Source organism: Suillus fuscotomentosus, assembly GCF_016647785.1.
Source record: "Suillus fuscotomentosus strain FC203 chromosome Unknown F5891scaffold_58, whole genome shotgun sequence".
In the NCBI taxonomy this organism is placed as follows: Eukaryota; Fungi; Basidiomycota; class Agaricomycetes; order Boletales; family Suillaceae; genus Suillus; species Suillus fuscotomentosus.
Window position 1 is genome coordinate 163203 of NW_024539570.1, and position 21593 is coordinate 184795.

General features: G+C 44.6%; 8 protein-coding genes across 8 annotated transcripts; 3 read left to right on the forward strand and 5 right to left on the reverse strand.

Moving 5' to 3' along the window:
• Positions 1-389: 389 nt before the first annotated feature.
• Positions 390-955, forward strand: F5891DRAFT_1193386 (uncharacterized protein; the record flags this gene model as incomplete). Its single annotated transcript, XM_041367733.1, has 4 exons — positions 390-410; positions 480-486; positions 549-890; positions 942-955. The coding sequence occupies 4 exons, from the start codon at positions 390-392 to the stop codon at positions 953-955; spliced, it is 384 nt and encodes a 127-aa protein (XP_041221729.1).
• Positions 956-1746: 791 nt separating this feature from the next.
• F5891DRAFT_1130377 (uncharacterized protein) lies at positions 1747-4235 on the forward strand (the record flags this gene model as incomplete). Its single annotated transcript, XM_041364517.1, has 11 exons — positions 1747-1869; positions 2423-2484; positions 2536-2712; positions 2772-3043; positions 3098-3108; positions 3175-3350; positions 3401-3500; positions 3559-3627; positions 3687-3716; positions 3738-4026; positions 4075-4235. The coding sequence occupies 11 exons, from the start codon at positions 1747-1749 to the stop codon at positions 4233-4235; spliced, it is 1470 nt and encodes a 489-aa protein (XP_041221730.1).
• A 2083-nt stretch (positions 4236-6318) lies between these two features.
• Positions 6319-8504, reverse strand: F5891DRAFT_1248049 (uncharacterized protein; the record flags this gene model as incomplete). The annotated part of the gene is made up of 9 exons (XM_041369847.1): positions 6319-6420; positions 6588-6686; positions 7324-7417; positions 7470-7608; positions 7661-7858; positions 7920-7972; positions 8055-8142; positions 8277-8296; positions 8461-8504. 9 exons carry the CDS (start codon positions 8502-8504, stop codon positions 6319-6321), a joined length of 837 nt encoding a protein of 278 aa, XP_041221731.1.
• Positions 8505-11883: 3379 nt separating this feature from the next.
• Positions 11884-12642, reverse strand: F5891DRAFT_959106 (uncharacterized protein; the record flags this gene model as incomplete). Its single annotated transcript, XM_041375624.1, has 2 exons — positions 11884-12221; positions 12285-12642. The coding sequence occupies 2 exons, from the start codon at positions 12640-12642 to the stop codon at positions 11884-11886; spliced, it is 696 nt and encodes a 231-aa protein (XP_041221732.1).
• An 859-nt stretch (positions 12643-13501) lies between these two features.
• F5891DRAFT_1193390 (uncharacterized protein) lies at positions 13502-14654 on the reverse strand (the record flags this gene model as incomplete). Its single annotated transcript, XM_041367734.1, has 3 exons — positions 13502-14106; positions 14159-14284; positions 14327-14654. The coding sequence occupies 3 exons, from the start codon at positions 14652-14654 to the stop codon at positions 13502-13504; spliced, it is 1059 nt and encodes a 352-aa protein (XP_041221733.1).
• A 2338-nt stretch (positions 14655-16992) lies between these two features.
• Positions 16993-19460, reverse strand: F5891DRAFT_1193391 (uncharacterized protein; the record flags this gene model as incomplete). The annotated part of the gene is made up of 10 exons (XM_041367735.1): positions 16993-17202; positions 17249-17478; positions 17529-17682; positions 17730-17981; positions 18030-18257; positions 18427-18516; positions 18835-18951; positions 19004-19102; positions 19157-19258; positions 19317-19460. The coding sequence occupies 10 exons, from the start codon at positions 19458-19460 to the stop codon at positions 16993-16995; spliced, it is 1626 nt and encodes a 541-aa protein (XP_041221734.1).
• Positions 19461-19991: 531 nt separating this feature from the next.
• F5891DRAFT_959110 (uncharacterized protein) lies at positions 19992-20372 on the forward strand (the record flags this gene model as incomplete). Its single annotated transcript, XM_041375625.1, has 1 exon — positions 19992-20372. A coding segment is annotated over one exon (381 nt), but the record flags the coding sequence as incomplete, so codon positions are not given.
• Positions 20373-20854: 482 nt separating this feature from the next.
• On the reverse strand, positions 20855-21566 carry F5891DRAFT_1193392 (uncharacterized protein; the record flags this gene model as incomplete). The annotated part of the gene is made up of 3 exons (XM_041367736.1): positions 20855-21007; positions 21056-21148; positions 21198-21566. The coding sequence occupies 3 exons, from the start codon at positions 21564-21566 to the stop codon at positions 20855-20857; spliced, it is 615 nt and encodes a 204-aa protein (XP_041221736.1).
• Between the last annotated feature and the right edge of the window lie 27 nt (positions 21567-21593).

Sequence of the window (21593 nt, forward strand, 5' to 3'; positions counted from 1 at the left end):
CCGTTCTGGTTCGGCCTTGCTGAACCATTCCGAACCGTTATCGACTTTGACTGCGACTTTGACTTTGACTGCGACAACTTCGGTCTCCACGTCAAACTGTTGTCTTCGGGATTTGCATTATTGGTTAACCAGGCTACCTTTAGCCTTTTTAAAGGTAAGTACTAATCAATCAAACTCTCACATGACTTGCTGTCACAATGTGCCGCTGACTCAATGTTCAACCAACTACTGGCAGAATCTGTCAAGGCGCGCATCATACTCAGCACATGCTTCCGAACAAGCACCTTCAGTCTCTTTTCAATTTCCTGCCTTCAATGTAGTTCCCAATACCCTTTGGCTCAGGTGACACTGCAATCAGCCAGTTCTTCACATTCAATGCTCTCTTCGCCATGAATGATGTGACCTTGATCGTGAGTACTAATTCTATCCTTGTTTGAGCTCGAGCCATGCTGATCTAAGTTGTTGCCCATCGTTCGCAGTCTGTGAGTGTGTCAGTCCTCGTTCAAATTTTAGCTATGGTTCACCTCTCATGCCAACCTAACTCCCAGTGCCCTCTTACTTCCTTTGGCACCCTCTCGCTACCTTTGGAGCCCTCTCACCATCAAGTTCAGCGCCTTCTCGCTACCTTCAGCATCCTCCCACTACCTCTTTGACTCAGGGACTGGTGCTCAATCTCATCCCCTCTCACTCGCTTGCTGTTCTTGCTGGCTGGCTCGCCATGTCTCACTCACCCACTGTCTCTCGCTCACTGTCTCACATGCTCGCTGGCTGCTCTCACCCACTGTCTCTCACCCTTTGTCTCTCACCCTCTGTCTCTCGCCCGCTGTATCTCACCCTGCTGTCTCTCACTCGAGATGCGCAGGTGTTCACATTCCCCACTAACATCGACGGTAAGCATTGGTTGTTATTGTGTTTTATTTCATTCTCACCATTTTGTATAGATCAAATCAGTTAGCTCTTGGATCAGCGGCTACAGAGGCAGAGGGGGGTATGTAGCCATGTCATTGGAGTAGCTACTCAATGTGTAAACTAGTATTTCAATGATATTTTTTTCGTGCTCACCACTGAAAATTTTCGGGTTCGGTTCAAGTTTGGACCAGAAAAAAACCAAACCGGACCACAGAGAACAGTTCTCTGTGGTCCGGTTCTCAGTTCTCGTCCAGGACCCTCTGAACCGGACCGAACCGGACCACGGCAGCACTAATCTTGACTTACATCTTCCTTGCGCCGCATTCACCAATTGTTGTATTGTACATGGATCAGGAGGGGCGCGGCCTTGTGATTGTAAGGTTCGACTACCTGAGTCAGTAGTCTGTAAGCCAGCCACTCGTCAATTAGATGGTGATCACATACCTGTAGGTCTCACTGAAGTAGCTTGTTTATTCTCATAATGCAAGTGGCAGGATTCATACACATAGCACCCACGTTGACCTGGCTCGATGGTCACAATATAAAAACATGGCTCTCCAGTCCTAATGTTAGCCATGCAAGATGGATGATTGCAAATTCGATCCTCTTTGGCGTAGGCATCCTCGGTGTACTGAGTGAGAAGTTCATAGTCTGACATGGCACTCTGAAGGTAGTCTGCCAAGTGCATGCTAGACAGCTTAAATATCTCATGACCTGGAGATTTATGATGTAGTACATTGGGTGGTGATGAGCACTTGAGGAAAGTCTGTATCATCATGAGGAACTGGCACCTCCAGAGACACTAAGGAACAGTTTGAAAGAGTTAGATAGAGAATCATGAATCATATGGAACCGGTACCTCAAAAGACACTATGGAACAATCTGAAAGAGTTGAATCTGAAACGCGCAGCCCAAGAATGCTTTGGCGCCTCCAGAGACACTAAGGAGCAGTTTGAAAGAGTTAGATAGAGAATCATGAATCATATGAAACTGGCACCTCAAAAGACACTGGAACAATCTGAAAGAGTTGAATCTGAAATGTACAGCCCAAGAATGCTTTGGACTGCGGACAACATTTCTTAGTTCAATTAGTGGTAGTTGCAAGCCCTAACTCACTGAGAATCAGAACATTTGGAACATTTGGAACGTCCAGCCCAAGTAGTTACTGAACTTGACTTAGGAAGATGTGAGGCACAAGGAGGGCATTAGTGGGATGAGCGGGGCATGAGTGGCGCAAGGCCGGGCACGAATTCCGTGAATTCCCATGTTGCCGCAGCACAAACTTCTTCTAGTCAGGGGCCACTGAACTAGGTAAGTCCAAAGGAAATCACCATTAATATAAAGTGTGACCCTGCAAGCCTCAGAGTGAGCATGTTGCAATGCCCAACCAGAACAAACCTACACGTATGTACCTTTCAACTTGAAGTCACTCCCACTAGGCATTTGAACACTCTAAGTGGCCCCGCTGGACGAAATCGCACCTCATATCCTTCGCCTCTGGAAGGCCCACCAGACTGATCGGCAGATTATCCAGGAATTGCAAAAACACATCCACACGACTCACTATGGTATCGGGTGAGTAGTGTTTAAATCTAGTTATTTAGGTGTTAAATAATTATACACTAGGCTTACCACACTTTTGAAAGTTCGAAAGACAATGGGTCTTCAACGTATCCATCAACAGTGTCACACAGTCGAAACCATTCGTGATGCAATGCTCGATTTATGTGCTACATATCCGAATGCTGGTGCATGTGAAATGGTGAGTCTACTATACCATGAACGGGAAATGAGTGTTGCTAGGTGAGTTATCTTTACATTGTGAGGACCAATTTTACTGACCTACGAGTTTCGCATCCTAGGAGGGTTGTGACAGAGTACTTTGCTTTGTACGAACCGGAACTTGTTTGTCAGTGCAAGGCTTGTCGCCTTCGAAGGAGACGCTTCTGGGCAGCTGGCATGAATGATTTATTCACAGTCGATCAGCATGACAAGTGGCTCAGATTCAGTCTTGGGCTGCATACTGGCATTGAGCCTTTCTCTGGTCGTATAATGTGGATTCGGGTCTGGCATTCCAACCGAAATCTGCAGCTCATTCTGAGTTACTACCTTAACACAATCGAGGTTCTCGGTTGTAAGTGTTTCACGTTTTAAAGCACAAACATACTAAGTTCAACTTAAATTTTAGATATGCCAATGGTCACTCAAAGTGACCCAGGGTCCGAAAACTATGGGATTGCAAACGCGCATACCATGCTGTGACAGTATCACGACAAAGCTTTACATGGTACGCTCCAGCATCGTTGGATGCGAACGAAGAAGAATGTTATGCCAGAGATCGCACGGTCTCAACTGCGCCGGTGGTTCACACCTGGATTCGAGAATCTTCTTGATCATGGTGTCAATTCTGGTTGGTATGATTCAAATAATACCCTTCAAGTGTGTGTCATTTTTCTCCTGTTTGAGTGTTAGTTGTAATATTTGTTTGCAGGATGGTTTTCCGTTGGGTTTTCATACCGTGGCTTCAGCAGGAGCTCGATGCATATCAGGATCGTATTAACAATACTGCCAAGCAGCACGACCACAACAAAGTACATGCCTGTGGTTTTACTCTCAATAAGTATGGTTTTACATTGACACGTCATCCAGATTCTTCCTCATGGAGTACCCAATCTTATCTACCATTCAGCTGAAGATTTTGGAGCATTGGATTTCAAGGTACGTGCTACATCAATTTGGTTGTTGTCAATAGTACTCTAATATTGGTACTATCATAGATTCAAATTGAACCCAAGGCCCTAGACTTTGTCTGAAGTCTTTACATCAAGCCCTCTCATTGCATGTTTGACCTGGTCCCAGAGGGTTTCAGCAAATGCATCCAGCATTGCTACAATGATCTCGGTCGCCCAGTTATCACACGACAATCAGTCTGGGACACATATCGGCTTCTGCTAGATGCCCTCCAGCTTGCTGACAAGTTACCAAGTGAAATTCAGCTGCAGGATGATGAAGATGAAGATTTTGTTCCACTTTTAGATGACTATCAAGACTTACCTTCTTGCGAGGATCCCAATGGCACCTATTATATGGGTGGTGTGGGCGGAGGACTTGGCCTTGGTTTGTCATCTCCAATCCTGACAGTCTAAACACTGATGTATTTGCTAGACACTGAACACTGTCGTCAACTAGATGTTCTTTCACACAGTGATGAGCTGGATATCACAACATGGATTGACGAAAGCTTGGTCGGTCTTGATCACACTGGTTTGGTGGTTTGGGAGTTCTCGGATTGTGAAAGTAACGATGAAATGGTAGATGGATGGTGATTTTTCTTCGTCGTGTATATATCTAGTTACCTACACCTCTTGTTCTTGGACAATTTAAACTAGGAGTACACAGGGTCCTACTGCCTGTTATGGATGTGTGACACTTAATAATGAGCGCGCGCGTCTGGCTTTCCATAGGTGTAAGCATAAGCATGGATAAGCATAAACCATAAGCTCCCAGGTATGAGGATCCCTAATATGACCAGATCAACGCTGATCTAGAGCTCCAGCATTGAAAACTCCCAAGAGTTTTTAATCAATACTGAGTAACAACTCATTTTAAATTTATCATATCAACCACTTCAAAGGGGCGGCACCCAACTTTGAATTATCTCATGCACGCTTCAATTCCATCATCGTCCGACTCTACTCATGATGCTATTCATCATCTGCACGCTACATACCTGTCCAATAAATTCAGTTTATTCATCAATTACTCGAACTCCGGCGTAAGCGACTACATACCGGCCGTCTGGGCACGCAATCTCAGTCCCAAGGTCCTTGCCTCCTGCCCCCTTTAACAAACCGTATCTCAGCTCCTTCAAGGAGAAAAGCCTACTGACGGCACCAACAGTCGACATAAACCTCCACATCCATGGAGGGTACAAGCACCCTACATTCGCCTTCCCAGCATCCACCCACAGGACTTCACCACGAGTGGTCTGCGCTAATGCCTGCATCCGCGTGGAATGGACCCAACTCCATAGCAAGGGTTAGGAAACATGGGACTTATCAAGTTCGTGTCACCAGCCAACACCTGTTGTCATCAGCTCAATGACAGGCATCTTCGACCTTGTCTTCCTCATCGGATATGTCAGCGCTCGTGTATGAGAATATCGGCATGTCAGGCAGAGGGGAGGGTTATACTTACCTGCTACATCCACTGTTATAGCATGATACGCAGAAGGGAGCAGCAGGGGGAAAAATATGGCGTGGATTGGGAGTACCATTTCGGATCATGCCCATAGCTGATGTCTTCTTCCAGGCATCTTTTCCCGTGTCCATCTCATAAGGTAGACTCAACCGTCCCTTCGTCTGGCTTACGAAGGCAGTCACAGGATAGCCCGACTGCAAATCGATACGCCGATCGCCAACAGCTGTTTGATTTCTTGTGTCAGTTCCATAACTTGACCCCATCGAAAGATCAGCATTTTTGTCCATGTCTTGATTTGTACACAGGGATGCTGACACTTGGCGACATCGGACATTATCATAATTAATGGCCGTCGGTCGCAGCAAGCTCAGATCTCACACAGGATTCAGCTTGTTAGACTAATCAGAAAGGCGGGTGTTTTCTCATGGTCCTCTTTAGACGCTCTCTCGTACATTGATAAGATACACATGAAAAGGCTTCAGGTTACACTGAAGACCATGGCATAAGCGACATCCAAGGCTGCAAATTTCTCCTTGGACCTAATACAGACATCTTGTAAGTTGATTTCTCCTTTGTTTCACAATAGCGTCATCTCAGTCCCTTGAAAAGATGCGTTTAGATTCTAGAGGATAATGCAGGCAGTCGATGAACTTGTTGTTTAGTGAAAACAAGAATGATGCAGTTCTAACCATAGGCCCCGTGGATGCACAGAGCACATGGATGATAGATCACGATATCCACCCTTGGCTTACAATCCAGAGCCATAGTAACCTGTACACTGTCTTTCAAAGAATGAAAACTTTCAACTGCTTGATTTCGAAGGTTATTATGTACCAATAGGCCAGTTTTAGTTATCAACGGGTGTCACTGACGTTAAGAGGGGCGTTCATTGCATTTATATATCATGTAACACTGAGATGACAATAAATTGGATCTTTTAAAAAAGAACGACACAAGTTGAGATAAACTGTAGAGCTGAGCTCAGCAGAGTGCTATGTAGAGCATACCCAACCTCAATCACTTGAATTGGACCAAGAAAATTATCAAACCATTAGATCTCACCACCACCTCAGCTGGGGGAGACATGCTTCAAATACCCGTACACCATAGCAGAGAAAGCGCTATATTTCGTGATCATGCAACCAATTCATACAATTCCACCTCCTGAAACTACCTCAACAGACCACTCAAGAAACGTACTGAGACACATTAGCTCGACATCGGAACACCATCTGTGTTGTGTTGCACTGTTTGTTGTTGAGGTTGTGCTGAAGATGACGGATCAGCAGAATTGCTGCCACAAAATAACATCTAAACATACGCAGACAATGCTCTAAAGCAATTTTAACAATTGTGTCGACCAACTCCATTTTTTGGGAGTCATGAATAGATTGTTTTCCTGTCTGGAAGTGTCCAAACAATCACTTGACTTTTGAAGTAGATGAGTGTCCTTGGAATGCGTGGACGGCTACACTCACACCTTCCCTGACAGCAGCAGCATGCGGAGATGGCATGTACTGCTCCAGAGTGACATAAAAAGAGGAATCAGAATTCTGCCTGTCTTGAAGATAGTGCCACTGGTCAAAAATATAGAAAGAGTGCTCAAAGATAATGACAGCAGCTAAACGGTCAACAATAGGGAGAATTTGTCATGACGTAGCATCAAAATTCACCAGAAACGAGCTGAACAATATTCTCCAAGGGTGATGAGCCGGAGGTCTGGCAGATTTGCAACATGAGAAATGTGTACAATCTGCCACCGATTGGACATACCACAGAAAGTAACTTGGATTGTATCACCACACAGTGATTGTCCTCAAGGGCTTCCTATTCCTGGGTCAGCATGGCTCGAGCTCGATGAGTATCGACAGACTCACTCCCTGCAAATGGTGGGCAATGACTTGGATCAGCATGGCTGTTGCTCGAATGAGGATCAACAGACTCACCATCTGCAAACGGTGGGAAACAACTTGGATCAGCATGGCTGTTGCTCGAATGAGGCTTGACGGACTCACATCCTGCGAACGGTGGGAAACGACTTGGATCAACATGGCTGTTGCTTGAATGAGGATTGATGGACTCACTCTCTGCGAATAGTGGGCAATGACTTGGATCAGCATGGCTCTTGCTCGAATGAGGATTAAAAGACGTACTGCCTACAAGCAAACACTCAACATAAATGAGAGCAACCTTTGAACTTTCCAATAATCTTACCCAAATATGAGGAAACCAGGCGCCCAAGGTCCCTACTATCTCCTTGTATCCTTCAGTCATACTCTTTGCAGAGTCAGGATGTTTTGGGAGTGTTCTGGACAATATCAGTTGTAACACTTGCAGCAGGCGAATGAGACCATGAGTACCTCTCAATTGCATATCTCATGCAGATCTCCAAGTTAGTCTGCTGGGTTGAGACGAATAGTTGCTCCAGCATTTCATCGTTCAAAGTTCCAGCCATGCATTCAATCAGCGCCCCACAATCTACATTATCCTCATTCATATCTGATGGATCAACGGTCATCATGTATCGCAACTAGACCATGAACCGACTTACTAGGAAGGCACACATGACCTTTTGGAGGCCATTTGATGCTCTTGAGAAACTTCAATTGGGGTCCATCTGGAAATGTTTCATCGGCATGTTTCAGGGCCAGTTCTTGAGTGTCTTTCCGTGATTTTCCTTCCTTTTTCAGTTGTGAGTATGCTACATTGTAGAGGGCATTGAACTTGGTGAACACTATGATCACTGGAACTGAGCATTGTGATTCTGCGCATCAGTCTAATGTCAACAAGGGTGGGATGCGAAAGTTTACCGCTTCCTGTGTTGCACTCATAGAAGAATTTCTTCTCAGCTGCAGTGAATGACCTATGTGCTTCATCCATTGGGATGCAGTACTTATGTTGAAACCATGAGATAGCCTACGTCGTGAATGACCGATTGCAATTACCAGATGGCATGGAGTCGATTTGTTAATTTGGTTTTCTTGGAACGGGCAGCGATAAATTCCTTGACCTTGATAAATTCTGATTCACCGCCTGCCTCAAACCCATGTGAATCATGAAAAATATATGAAGCCCGGATTGCTTTGAAACACTATTTCATTCTCAATATCGTGCAGTCCACGCTGAGAGCACGTCAGTTCAGGTTATTGACTAAGAGCACAACTCACCTATCTGGAGGCCGCTAAGACTGCAAAATCGATCTGATGTCAATGTGTCAGCCCATACTGTTGATTTCATAGATTAAAACTGGACTACTATCCATAAAGTCATATATATAATCCTGTGTAATTATCCACTGTCCAGTTGGATGTATCACTGAGGAGAATCATTCATGGAAGCTTGCCAGCTTACAAATCACTAGCACCCAGAAATACAGGGCCTTCCCCACACCGCATTTTTGGCCACCTACTGTGGGAATTACCCCACAACACCAAAAACATCGCCCATTTTTGGAAATCTCCACAATATCAATTGTTCTCACACCCTCCCCACCTCACTGCAGCTTCACCACTACACCACAATAGGTCTTCCCTTGTATCTAAGTAGTAGTTTGGCACATATATGTATAATATAATATAATAGACCACTTTTTTTGTTTATTTGTGTGACTGCTCCTCCTCCAGGGGCAATTAAACATAGGGTAAGATAGAAAACACTTTCACATTTTTGCCCCTTTGATGGGGAAGTGTTATATAATATTCAGAACATGTTTATGAGTATATATGGAGACATTCCCATCTTTATTTGACCCCCTGAGGCATCCTACATCAATAGATATAGCATATATATATAGGAAAACACAAAATATGTTCCCATTTGATTATTTTTAGATGGATGGACTTGGAAAAATTATCGGGTCTATTCTTATGTATATTTGGAGTATATTTATCATATAGCTGGCCAAGGACACACATAGGATCTTGCTACAGAAACAAAAACATAGAAAAACATATTTTTGACATTTTTGATGTTTTTCAGTAGCTTGCTCTTGCATATATAATCCAGCCTATTCATGTATCATTATAATAGCATCTATACTTGCTTTTGTGACAAGGATCAGCCCTATATAGGGCGCAAATTTGAGATCTGATGTATAGAAGGTATTTCTACTGATAAGAAGCCCATATAGTAATCAAACCTATGATAAGTGATCTGAGACCTAGGATACCTCTTGTATATGTCCCTAATGATGACTATGAAGTTTTAGAAAGATCCATGAAGGACTGACTGAATGACAAAGAAAATGACATATGTGTGAAAACTGACAATTGACATCTTTTGACACAAAGTCATATTTATATATAGTACAAGTCAAATATTTCATTGAAATATATAGGATACATGGTAGACTACTAAAGGAACCTATACTACATACTGCCCTGAGGTTGGAGGGTGGTGGAAGGGGTGTGGTGTATATCTGAGTTGACCTAGCATTAAAGTCCTACCACTACCCAATTGACCATTTTCGATGTTTTGGGTCTTTGAACTTTCCCACAATCAATTTCTTATCTATTTCACTTCCTCAGCACTCAATTTTGGTTGGGTTGGTTTTTAAATTTAGCCATATGATACTGAATATATTTGAAATCTACTCCAAGTGTCTGATTATTAAATTTCGATGTTTTGACAATATGGCCTCCTTATCAGTAGCAATATCATTTGTACACCAGATCTCAAATTTGCGCCCTATATAGGGCTGATCCTTGTCACAAAAGCAAGTATAGATGCTATTATAATGATACATGAATAGGCTGGATTATATATGCAAGAGCAAGCTACTGAAAAACATCAAAAATGTCAAAAATATGTTTTTCTATGTTTTTGTTTCTGTAGCAAGATCCTATGTGTGTCCTTGGCCAGCTATATGATAAATATACTCCAAATATACATAAGAATAGACCCGATAATTTTTCCAAGTCCATCCATCTAAAAATAATCAAATGGGAACATATTTTGTGTTTTCCTATATATATATGCTATATCTATTGATGTAGGATGCCTCAGGGGGTCAAATAAAGATGGGAATGTCTCCATATATACTCATAAACATGTTCTGAATATTATATAACACTTCCCCATCAAAGGGGCAAAAATGTGAAAGTGTTTTCTATCTTACCCTATGTTTAATTGCCCCTGGAGGAGGAGCAGTCACACAAATAAACAAAAAAAGTGGTCTATTATATTATATTATACATATATGTGCCAAACTACTACTTAGATACAAGGGAAGACCTATTGTGGTGTAGTGGTGAAGCTGCAGTGAGGTGGGGAGGGTGTGAGAACAATTGATATTGTGGAGATTTCCAAAAATGGGCGATGTTTTTGGTGTTGTGGGGTAATTCCCACAGTAGGTGGCCAAAAATGCGGTGTGGGGAAGGCCCTGATATGAGGAGATGACCAAATGTCTGGAATGACAAACAGCTGAGTTTCAAAAATGCCAAAAATTGCGGCAGTGCATATCAGGTGCGTGGCAATGAATAACCAGACAGGATGTATCCTAGATTTGTGGATAACTATAGTAGATTATGTATCATAATTTATAGATCATTAGCCACTTGGATATATCATTCTGCCATAATGTGGTGAATGTGTCAGTACCATCTTCCTGCCTAGTAGCGATGTGATGGGCCCACCTTTACCCCAGCGCTGTTGTATATTTCTGGGTTGTCCTGTGTGTTGCAAACTCTTTGTAGGATGGTAGTTTTTCCTGCATTCGCTCTTCTTACAACAAGGATTTGAAAGCAGCGGATTTTCTTTCTTATCTCTGAAGTATCCATGGGGGAAGGTGAACTTGAAGGTGACTGATGGATGAGCCCCAGTGAAAACCCACTGTTCTGAAAATGGCTGAAGGTTGTGCGAGGTTGTGTGTGAATTTGAGAAGCCTTTGAGATTGTGCGACATTAGCTGGCAAAGTTCATACTAATAATAGCACAGGTCTGAATTGGTTCCATGGACATACCACACACATATATATATCATGCTTCATATCACAATATCCCATATTTCTTTCTTCCTCCCCCCACCATGGTGTCTCGCGCTCATCCAAGGACCGACCTTAGTAATCATTGCAGTGTGTGAACCCGGCAAATACCCAACCCGAAGCCAGCCTATCTGGGCAGTGGGCAATATTACTATTGGTATCAGAGCTGTGTACCTTGAGGCAGCTGCATGTAAGGGCATCAGCCATATTTGAAATTAGTGTCACAATCACATATCTATCTTGTTATTTGACTAGGTCAAAATCGTAACAAACTCAGTGACAGCTTTCACATTGGGGTTGTTAATATTTAGGATAGGCTTACATGTTGTACGAAATGTGAAGAAAATATTTGGAGTTTGAACTGACATAAAGAGGGACATATAACTTCAAATTTAGTCATCGTTGTGCATGAAATCAAAAATATGAAATATCCACGGTCATTTTTTCACTGACTATATGTCAACACAAATAAGAAATATAATTGGATTTTCAGCGTCTGCTTGAATTTTAAATTTAATTATCACATCAAACTTGGTATGAAACTTGAAGTTTAATCCACCGCTATATGCTTGCCAATATTTTAAGTTTCATCGAACAATAAGGGACTACCAAAAACTTGAAATTTACGCTGGCAACAAAATGTGATGGCAAAACTTCAAGTTTTGCCTTCGGACAAAATAAATCGCCCGATCATCGCCCGCTCATCACTCAATCGTCGCCCACTCACGAAGGACAAATGGCAATCAGACTAAAATTAATATCTTCATTATCATACAAGTATAGTACGGCAAAAACTATGTCTGAGTCCAAACTACGCCAAACTCGTAAGTATGAATGAGAAAGGGAGTGAGGGAACTCTTACTTGATGCTCTTGTCATGAAATCGTAGCTTGCTGCCGAAATGTTGCGCATGATCTTGTTAGTAGCAGGTTGAAATTTAAGGGAGCGCTTCCATTGTGTGGAGGTCATTGGACCATTGGCGTCCTTGATGAGCGAATGTCGCATGCGAGAAACCCCTTCTTGAAGATTGCTAAGACGTCCTTGGAACCAGTCTTCACAGCGAGCAGACCAAAAACCAACATTTAAGCCCGATGCATTCCAAGCATTGGGCCGAGGCCACCATGAAACTATCTCTGGACCGTCACCTAGAAAGTGTGACCATTAGTACCGATGGGACTGAACTATAGAAAGCTTACGGAGGTCTATGCAGTACGTTCCACACATAAAATCAACCTCCTCCTCTGACAATCCATTGTCATAGTAAGTCTGACCGCCATTGCCAATCAATAGCTCGCCAAACGGAACGGCTTCAGTTGAAATACCGTCGAGGACAGATGGAAGGTGGTTGAAACCAAGGCTGTGCAAGGCCAACCACCATATGAGTCCTCCATGGAGGAACGCAGCCCTTGCCTGGGGACAATTCATGAACTCATGGCGTAGCTGCTCATACACAATATAATCAGCATATACGGGATTAAAGGGGAGTTGTCGATGCCCTAACGTGTAGGTACAAAGTTCAGAAAGGAGGCGACACTGGTTGGGCGCGACACTCATTCGCTGTAAGGTCCTGAATCCGATGCCTCTTTGAAGCAAAGCTAATGCGATCTGCTTCATGTCTGAGCCCCAATCACGGCGCAGGCACATAACAGCAGTGACGGGGTTGAGGACAGCCAGAGTCCAGACTACAAGATTTGGGGACCCATGGGGCTCGATTATATAATACCGACATTGCGATAGCTGCGCGTGCGAGATACGAATGTAAGGATGTGAAATTTGTAGAGCCAGGAGGGGTCCAAGATCCCAAAGGTCAGGTGGGATTGTGTTCAAGTCAGACTCTTTCATGTTGATGAAACATGCAATGAACTTCGTGATGCATTGACGTTGTGGCTCTGTGAGCGAACCCATTTCTGCCGACGAATCACCAAGGAGCTTGCGAAGTTGCTCCCATCTGGCCATTTTAATCCAGTTGTTCACTGGTAGGAATAATATGGTGGGAGCAGAGGTAGGGGCAGTGCTTCGATATCCGAAGTGATAATGCAATACAGGAATGAAACCTTCGATGTGTGTATGTCTTGATGAAAGTGAAACGTCGCTGCCGAAGTATGTGTATACATCATTGGCAAAACTGGAAGGGGGTGGAGGTGGAACCTCGGAAGAGGAGATCATCACCGTCCGGGATGCTAGTGGGGTTGAGTGCGAGACATAAGTCCCATTGATTGGAAAAAGAATCAAAGATCTTGGTAAATTTGTTATAGTCTCCCCAGACCTCCTCAACCCTAGCCTTTGTGATGTGAGTGCGCAACATGAAATCTTTGTAATCATCTTGGGGTTGCCATTCAAACACCCAAATTCTACTGGACTTGCCGGGAAGGCTGTGATTCTCGGCCAAACGTTGACGACTCAGACAAGCCTGTCATTGAGACAGGGTCTCCATCTCCTCCTTCTTCGCGTTCTGCAAGGCTTTGTGCACAAAAAACACCTGCCAATCTTTGCCATGCCTCTGCCCACTATTTTTATGGGGAAGGGGAAAATGAGAGAGGTCTTGTTGAGGTTGAGTGGACAATGGTGCTGGCTGGCTCGACTCGGGGTCACACATATAATTTGACTGGGTGAGCCAAGAATGAGAATCGGGCTGAATGCCCCACACGTCGTTGTTCTGCAATTCGCTCGAAGTAGCGCAAGTCGCTCCAGCGAGATCGTCTGCCGAGGGGTGGTAGCGCTTCCACACCTTGTTGCTGGAAACGTCAGGAGGCCAATGCACCCAGATCGGAACTTTATAGTGTTCAAACATGATTATGTCCGTGTCCCAGGCCAGACTATAAGCACTATTAATGATCATACCATTGTGTGGTACGGTATCTGTAAGATCCCCGACAAATGTGTGAGAAAGTTCCATCACCCATGCAGATAGGATAGGACATCGAGGGTCGTTTATTAAAAGAGAAGTCCAAGAGGGGGATTCGTTATGGGGTCGATACCGGCGAGTCATAATAAAGTACGTGCAGAGAGCTGAGATCCCTGAAAATAAATGCAATCAGCCATGGTCAGCGCATATAGATGAAGAACATACCTAAGAATGCATTGCGAGATCTCAGAGCGACCTTCTTTGCAAGCCTCGCATCGGCATGGGACCTCAGGTACCTGTAGTCTTTGGGAGGTCTTGGGGCTTGGCCGTACCAAGGGAAATGCATGTTCACTGCTAATCATTGCGAGCACCACAGTAATTTCTGCTCTAGACTCTCCCATTCTTGCCGAATGTCTCCACACAAGATATAGTGGCCGTCGGGTGTAGACTCTATGGGCAAAGAGTAGAGCGAATGATTGAGGCATGCAAAGACAGCTCCACCAAAATTAGGGCTTGCCGCGATAAATGGAAACCATGGGCGTGTCTCATAAGCCCACTGAGTGGTCAATGTGTCTTTGATGTTGTCAGACGAAGAATCGGATTCAAGTATGGGATTCCAGGGTCGAGGGATAGGAGGGATTGTGTCAGGAAGCGAGGATGCATTTAAGGATGTAAAAATTCGCCCTTCATGCATGAATACATGGAGCTTGGGAGTCGCCATGGGTGCCATAGTACCTTGCGATTAGTGGGAGGAGTGGGCGAAGGAAGAAAGTGTGTAACAGTACAAACCATTGCACATGACAGGCCAAGAATTGGTTCGAGAGGACACAGCAACAGTACAGACCATTGCAGGATCGAGAGAATGCGGAGAGCAATAGTTGCACGCAGCCAATAATGCCAGAACAAGCCTTGCAGCGGGGTTTAAATCTGAGGTGCCTAGTATACGCCGGACAGAGGTAGTCGCATAGAACACGCCAACACCTAGCAGTACAGACCGCTAGGTGATGAGAGTCCGAGTCAAAGAGAAGAGAAGAGAAGACTCAGCAATGCTGAGCCCTAAATATAGATGGTACTAGGAGTATGGGTTGATTGAGAGTTTGAGTCAGTTGAGTTTGCTTTGCACGTGACTTTGTTTGCAAATGTTTGTACTTTCTGACGAATTGATTCAGCCCTTACACTTACTGTTATCTATACTTAGCTTATACCTTGGGCCTCAACCTCTGCCTGGCGCAACGGTCTGTACTGTTGCGTTGTAGAGACTCGCGCGTCTCAATGCCGAGTATCCGGCCTTTATCCATACATTCCTATATGATCCAGCTCAAATCCAAAGGACCAGTCTTGCGCGCACTTGCACGCGCCCTATTTACGCTCGCGTGCACTTAGGCATGCCTTACCTGCGCTTGCGCTATGCGCGCTTCGCACACAGGTTCGTGCACCTCCTCCTAGGTCTTCGCGCTATTGTCTGTCCATTCGTCCCATGTCCTTACTGATTTGCTGGTGCATTATTCCTATCTCCTTCATTGAACTAACGAAATGTTTGGTCCGACGTCCGTGCTACATATAGAAAGTCTATTTAAACTTAGTTATAATTAGAGTTGATATGGTTACTCGGTTCGGGAGCGCGCTCGTAAGCGTGCCGCATAGTGTAATCTCCATTCTTAAATACAGAAGGGAATCTTTTGGTTCTGGTACTTACTTTCTCCTTATTTTTGTGTACTGGAAAGTGTATAGATCGCCTCCTCACTTGATATCTGATCTGATTCTCCTGTCAACCATCTATCTGTGCATCCACTCTTCAAATAGGATCTTTCCCTTAATGTTCTAGGCGCGCCTTCGTTTCGCGCGCGCACGCATTCTCGAACCTCCCGCTCACGCGCGCGTTACCTTCTCGCACTTGTTAGTGCCTGCCTAGCTCATACAGTTTCCCTCCATTTTTATTTCGAGGAACTTCTCTCAGTGGTTGTCCTTTGGGTCGAGTCATTGTCTCGTATCCTGGTCTTGCTGTAGAGCACCCATTTGTTTTAAGTGTTTTCACCTATAGTCAAGATTCCTCATCTACAGCGTCATCTCTCATCCTCTCATCCTCCTTCGACACAATGGTGGACTTCAACTTTGACTTGTCGACATGATGGTCTGTACTGTCGCGTCATCCCTCATCCTCTCCTCCTTCAACAAAACAGTGGACTTCGACTTGTCGACGCGATGGTCTGTACTGTCGCATTTCTGTACTTCGACTGGTGGATTCGATGTTCTGTACTGTCATCGCATCGTCCCTTATTCTCTCCTTTGACGCGATGGTCTGTACTGCGGTGTCTGCTGGACTTCTACTGGCGGATGCGACGGTCTGTGATACTGTCACATCATCCCTTATCCTCTCCTCCTCTGATATGATGGTCTGTACTGTCGTGTCTGCTGGAGTTTGACTGGGTTTATCGCCCTGGACTCCTCATGACACGGGGCACTCACAAATTTGAGGGGTGCGTTTGAGTGCATTTGAGATGTAAGCTGGTATGTACCTGCTTAATCACGTCGTTGTCCTGACTTATTGCAAGGAGACAGGTGCACCAAACAGGGTTCTGATGGCAGGTCCTTGACACGTCAGTATGTACTGCCGTGTCATCCTGGAGTCACTTCAATCGAGCCCTAGTGCAAATTCGAGGGATAAATTCGAAACACAGGCTGGTATGTACTCACTTTAATTCCATCGTCATCCTGACTTTAATTTCGTCATACAGCGCTGTCATCTGCCCACTCTCGTGCTGCACGCTCAATATCTCCAGGAGTACCGTACATTACACCCTCCCATACATCGTTCAACACTACACTACTGCGACTCTCACCCATTTAAATGTTTCATCCAAGATTGATAAACTCTCGACTTGACGCTTTGTCAAACCCACAAGCCATTCCTTGTTGTACAATGCTTTAGGTAATCCGTCCACTTCCATTCTGGATGTCTTTGGATTCCCAGATGAGCGTATTCGTTTCATCGGCTTTGAACCTTGAGGCGCAAAAATATCATCATCCACCATTCTTTGGTGATCGATAATATCCAATTCTCATTCGATCACATGGTGCCAAGTCATGTTCTTGACACGAAGAACTGTTTCGATATCGTTTTCGATGTTTCTCTCCTCCAAACTCATGCCACCTTCTCCTAACATCCTTACCAGTCGCTGAAGCCACTGCCAGGCCGGGAGGTCTTCCTTGTTCCCGTTGGTCTTGTACTTAACGAGGTGGTTAAGAACCGTAAATCTGCGAAGATATTTCTGAGAAGGCATCAGTACCTGAATAATATGAAGCTCTTGAACATACATTTTTTTGACATGTTGTCTGATGAGTCACTTTTAAAGCCTCATCCTTCTTCGTGATCAGCCTCTGTTCCACCTCTTCAGGAGTCTCCAATCCGCCCTTTGCTGTAACCTTTGGTTGTGCAGCCATCCAAACTGTATGCAGGTGCTTGTAGTGGTCTTGAAGAACCTCCCTAAAATATGCCTCTGATCTTCTGAATGGCCAGCTCTCTTGGTCACCCCTCCTTTGCAATTCTTTGAGGAGCAAGCTGATGACTTTATCATTCCAGGGATTTTGGGCCCACCTTTAAGATCAAAGGCGAGATGTTTGCAGTTGGGACCTGGGCCATCTTCATATTCGTATGCATAGACGTCCTCATGACTAGCTGGATCATGGAGCATGAAATCACTGTCTTGAGAAATGCTGAAAATGTCCTTGAAGAGACGTCGCACTTCTCCCTATACATCTCTGTAAGTCATAGCCTCCATACCATGTTTTGGCTTACCAAAAGAAAGTCTCTTTCATAGCTTTTCTCGGCTGCCTTCTCTTGCCGGAGTTCTTTTTCCTCTACCTTTTTCCTCCGGGGACTGTGCTTTTTGGTGAGTGGAAATTCTTTGTCGATTAGAACACGTCTCAGTGCGGCTTCTACACCTCTCACAATAGCATCTTCCATCATCATAGCGGGCTGTGCATTGTGTTGTGGAGGCGGTGGTACATCTTTGGACGAGTGTTGTTGAGGTACTTCCTCTCCGTCAACCTACTACTATGTAAGTTTAAATCACAGTCAATGGCATCGGGTGCTCACCTCCGATGCTACCGATACAAGGCGAACTCTGTGCGATATTCCCTGAGTTCTCTTTATTCTCTTAATTGCATCCAAGCACGAGGTACCTGGCCATGGTTTTGCACACGGAGATGGTTGTCCTGCATCTCCCGGTACAGTGGGGATGTTCATATCCACATCCTCATTCTGAGACCTGTAACACCTGGAAAATCTTTGTTCCATCTTGGCCAGCTCGCTCTCTTTTTCTGCCTGGTAAGTATTTCAGCATGTTTTCATTTATATACGAAACATGTTCTCACCTTTAGCTTCAGCACTTCTTACTGAAACCTTTGGTCCATCTCGGCGAGTATCGCACTCTCGCGCTCTCGAAGCTGTTTATTGTTATCACACCATTTTCCTGTCGGATTATCCGCCTCACCTCTTCGTTTGTCTTTCTCTTCAACTCTTCCTCATGCTGGGCTAGTTTTTCACACAGCTCTGCTTCTCGCTGCACCTGTTCTTGTGCCAACTATCCATTGTTATCAGCTGTTTTCCTGTCAAATCATTCACCTTACCTCTTCATTTGTCCTTCTCTTCAACTCTTCCTCGCGTTGGACCAGCTTTTCACCCAGCTCTGCTTCTTGTCATATTTGTTCTTGTGTCAAGTGGTCGTGAGCATCCTTGTGGATTTTTTCCATGGCAGCCTCTATTTCTTCGTGATTAGCCTGGCCAATTATGTGCTGAGTCTCTCTAATATGTTATTCAAGTTTCTGCTGCTGCTGGACATGGGTCCTCTGTCATAGTCATCAGCGTACGTCTGGTAGTCACATGCTGCAGCAGGACTTACTTCGATTTCTTCCTGGGCCTTTGCTAGTTGCTCTTGCCGTTCTCTCAGAGTTGTTTCCCATTGCTGTTTCATCTCATTCATGTTTTGCTCATGTTCAATTTTTTGTTTTTCCACTTGCTACAGCGGCCACGTGTCAGATATTGACGATGTCCAGTGAAATACTACGAACTGTTTGCATATTGTGAATCAGTTCCTTCTGACTGTACACAGTTTCACGTAGTGTCTCTGAGTAGTCGACTTCTTTGATGCGACGCTTGTTGGGCAGCACCTGATCAAACCAAGTCTAACATCATTAATCTTGGATCATGCTACCTAGACGTACCGAATCGGCGACTCGCTTTTCCCTCTTGTCGGGCAGAGCGGTCCTTGTTGGGGGCTGGCTTGTTGCATCGTCCAAGTCCATTGCGGAGGCCTCTTGCAATACCTAGAACAGACACTGAGCCCGGCATGATTCATTGATCGCTTGATGAATGTGGATGTACTACATATTTTGGTGTGTCAAACTGGGATCTGGTCTGACTCTCGGTGTCTTCCATATCGTCGTCATCAAATAGGTCCATATCGCTGGCTGTTTGTATGTTTTCCTGCTCAATGTGAACATGGACATGGTGCTGTGTTTCTGACATGGTAATGGGAGTCAGCATCATCAATGTTTAAATTTTGGGCTCGGCTTGGATCCTACTTATGCATGTTTACCATTATTGTGTTTAGATTTTTCGGTCACTAGTGTTTCACCCTGACGACGACATCGCACTATCCTTTTTCAGGCCCTTGAGCGCTATCATTTCGGGTGCTCCATGTCGTAAGTACAAAACTGAGGACACAAAAGAGTCCAAAAAGCCTAGGCATACAAATGATCGTAAGATTACATTTATTGTTCTGGTCCCTGCATTCTGCGAAACAAATAAAGACAATAGATATGGTGATCGATTCTTTGGGATGCTCTGTACTCTGCGCGGTTCAAAGGTAACCACTAAAAAACTACTATAAGATCGCCCACTTTAAAGCCATTCCTTGTCCTCAGTGCTGGTCGCCTAGACTCATCATCTAATTTTTATTTGTCATTCCTGTGCAATGGTCAACACTCGCATATATATCTTCCCCACATCATCCGTAAGCTATAATCTCGCTTCTCTTGATTTTTGCTGACCACTACAAAGACTACCGAACTTCATTTGCGGTGTAGGCTGTATTCTTCATCCTGGAGTAAACCTCGCCAGGTCACCATGTTGACACGGTGCTCTGATCGCTTGCACAGTGGAAAACACTTTCCTGTTCCCGAGAGCCTCCTGGATTGTGCAACTGTGCAGCCTTATGTGCATAACTGTCTTGTCACCCTGCATGAAGGAAGACACATATATCAGTTTTGTGTTTTTTTCAAGTGGCACTGCCATTTAAGAACCAATCCGCTTCTCAGCAGCATTGACCACATATTCCGAGGTGATGCAGTTGTTATGAGGATTGGTGCCAGCGCTGGCTCTGTTGTGAACATGCGAGGCAGGGACAATTCACTTGCAGACTTCATCATGCATCAGTAAGCATCATCACTGGAAAGTGATTCCAGTCCTCATTGATGAATTCATTAGGTTTATACGAAGTATTAATCATCACCCTCAAGCGAAGCTCCCACGTACTCTCACCGTCGTGAAGCCCTTGAGTCCTCGGGTAAACCACCGGTTGGCATCCAGGATCGTCAGCAGCGAGGTAGTTTGATACAAAGTAATATATAATGATCTGTATTCAATACATTATGAAGTTCGCCGTGAAGGCGCCGTTCTTGTCACAAGCATTGTGAACGCTAGTACAAAGAATAAACTTGATATCAGGCAAGACTTTGTCGAAACTTTAAATGAGACTTACATAAGGTTAAGGCCTTTGCCATTCTGTTATAACTCATGTATCTTCATTGGGAGCAATGATCCCTAGTAATTCAAGTAAACATAGTACATCGTAGTACATGGGGTATAGTGTGAATCTATTTTACTGTAGATTAGATCAATATAGTTATATTACCCCACTTTCAATGCATTTTCTTGCTCTTGGACTTGCCCACGACCATCCTTGCTTTCTTCTGCCTAGCACGACCTGATGTATATTTCAAACACATCATGATCATATCATTCAGCGGCCAAAAGTCCCTGTAGTTTTCTAAGTCCGGGAAAGCATCGACAGCCTGACAAATAATAAATTCTCGGACAATTGCCATCTGTGGTCTACTTACTTTGTCGCGTACAACTTTCAGGAGCGCATAGTCTTGGGAAGAAGCACACTTGGTCGTATCGAGATGTTCTTCAATGAGGTTGTGCATAAATTTCTTGTGCTTATGAGCAAATAGCACGTTGTGATGAGAGCACGTCACTCACCTTGAACTTAGCATATGCCTTTTGGTTCCAGTCTAAAGCCTCGTTAAGTGTGTATCCTCCACGCCCTGGATGACCTGGTTCACCAGGGGGCTTTGGTATCTTTGAATCGTCCGATAGACTCTCAGTCGAAGTTGAGGAGCCACTGTCCGACATTGAATCTAATGAACTCAAAGAATCCGAGGGCATGGGCCTGGGCGTCCGAGAATTGGAACGTGAGCGCTCGAACGAAACTCTCTTCAAGTATGGCGAGGGGTCATTTTTGAATGGCCGTGCTGCAAGTTTGGACTCTGGCACCAGCGTGCCCTTGAGTTGCATAGGAGGATCGATGGCACTGATTTTGGAAGGAAGAATCTCGTCAGCAACGAGCATAGTTGAGCGGTGGGCACTGTCAAATAG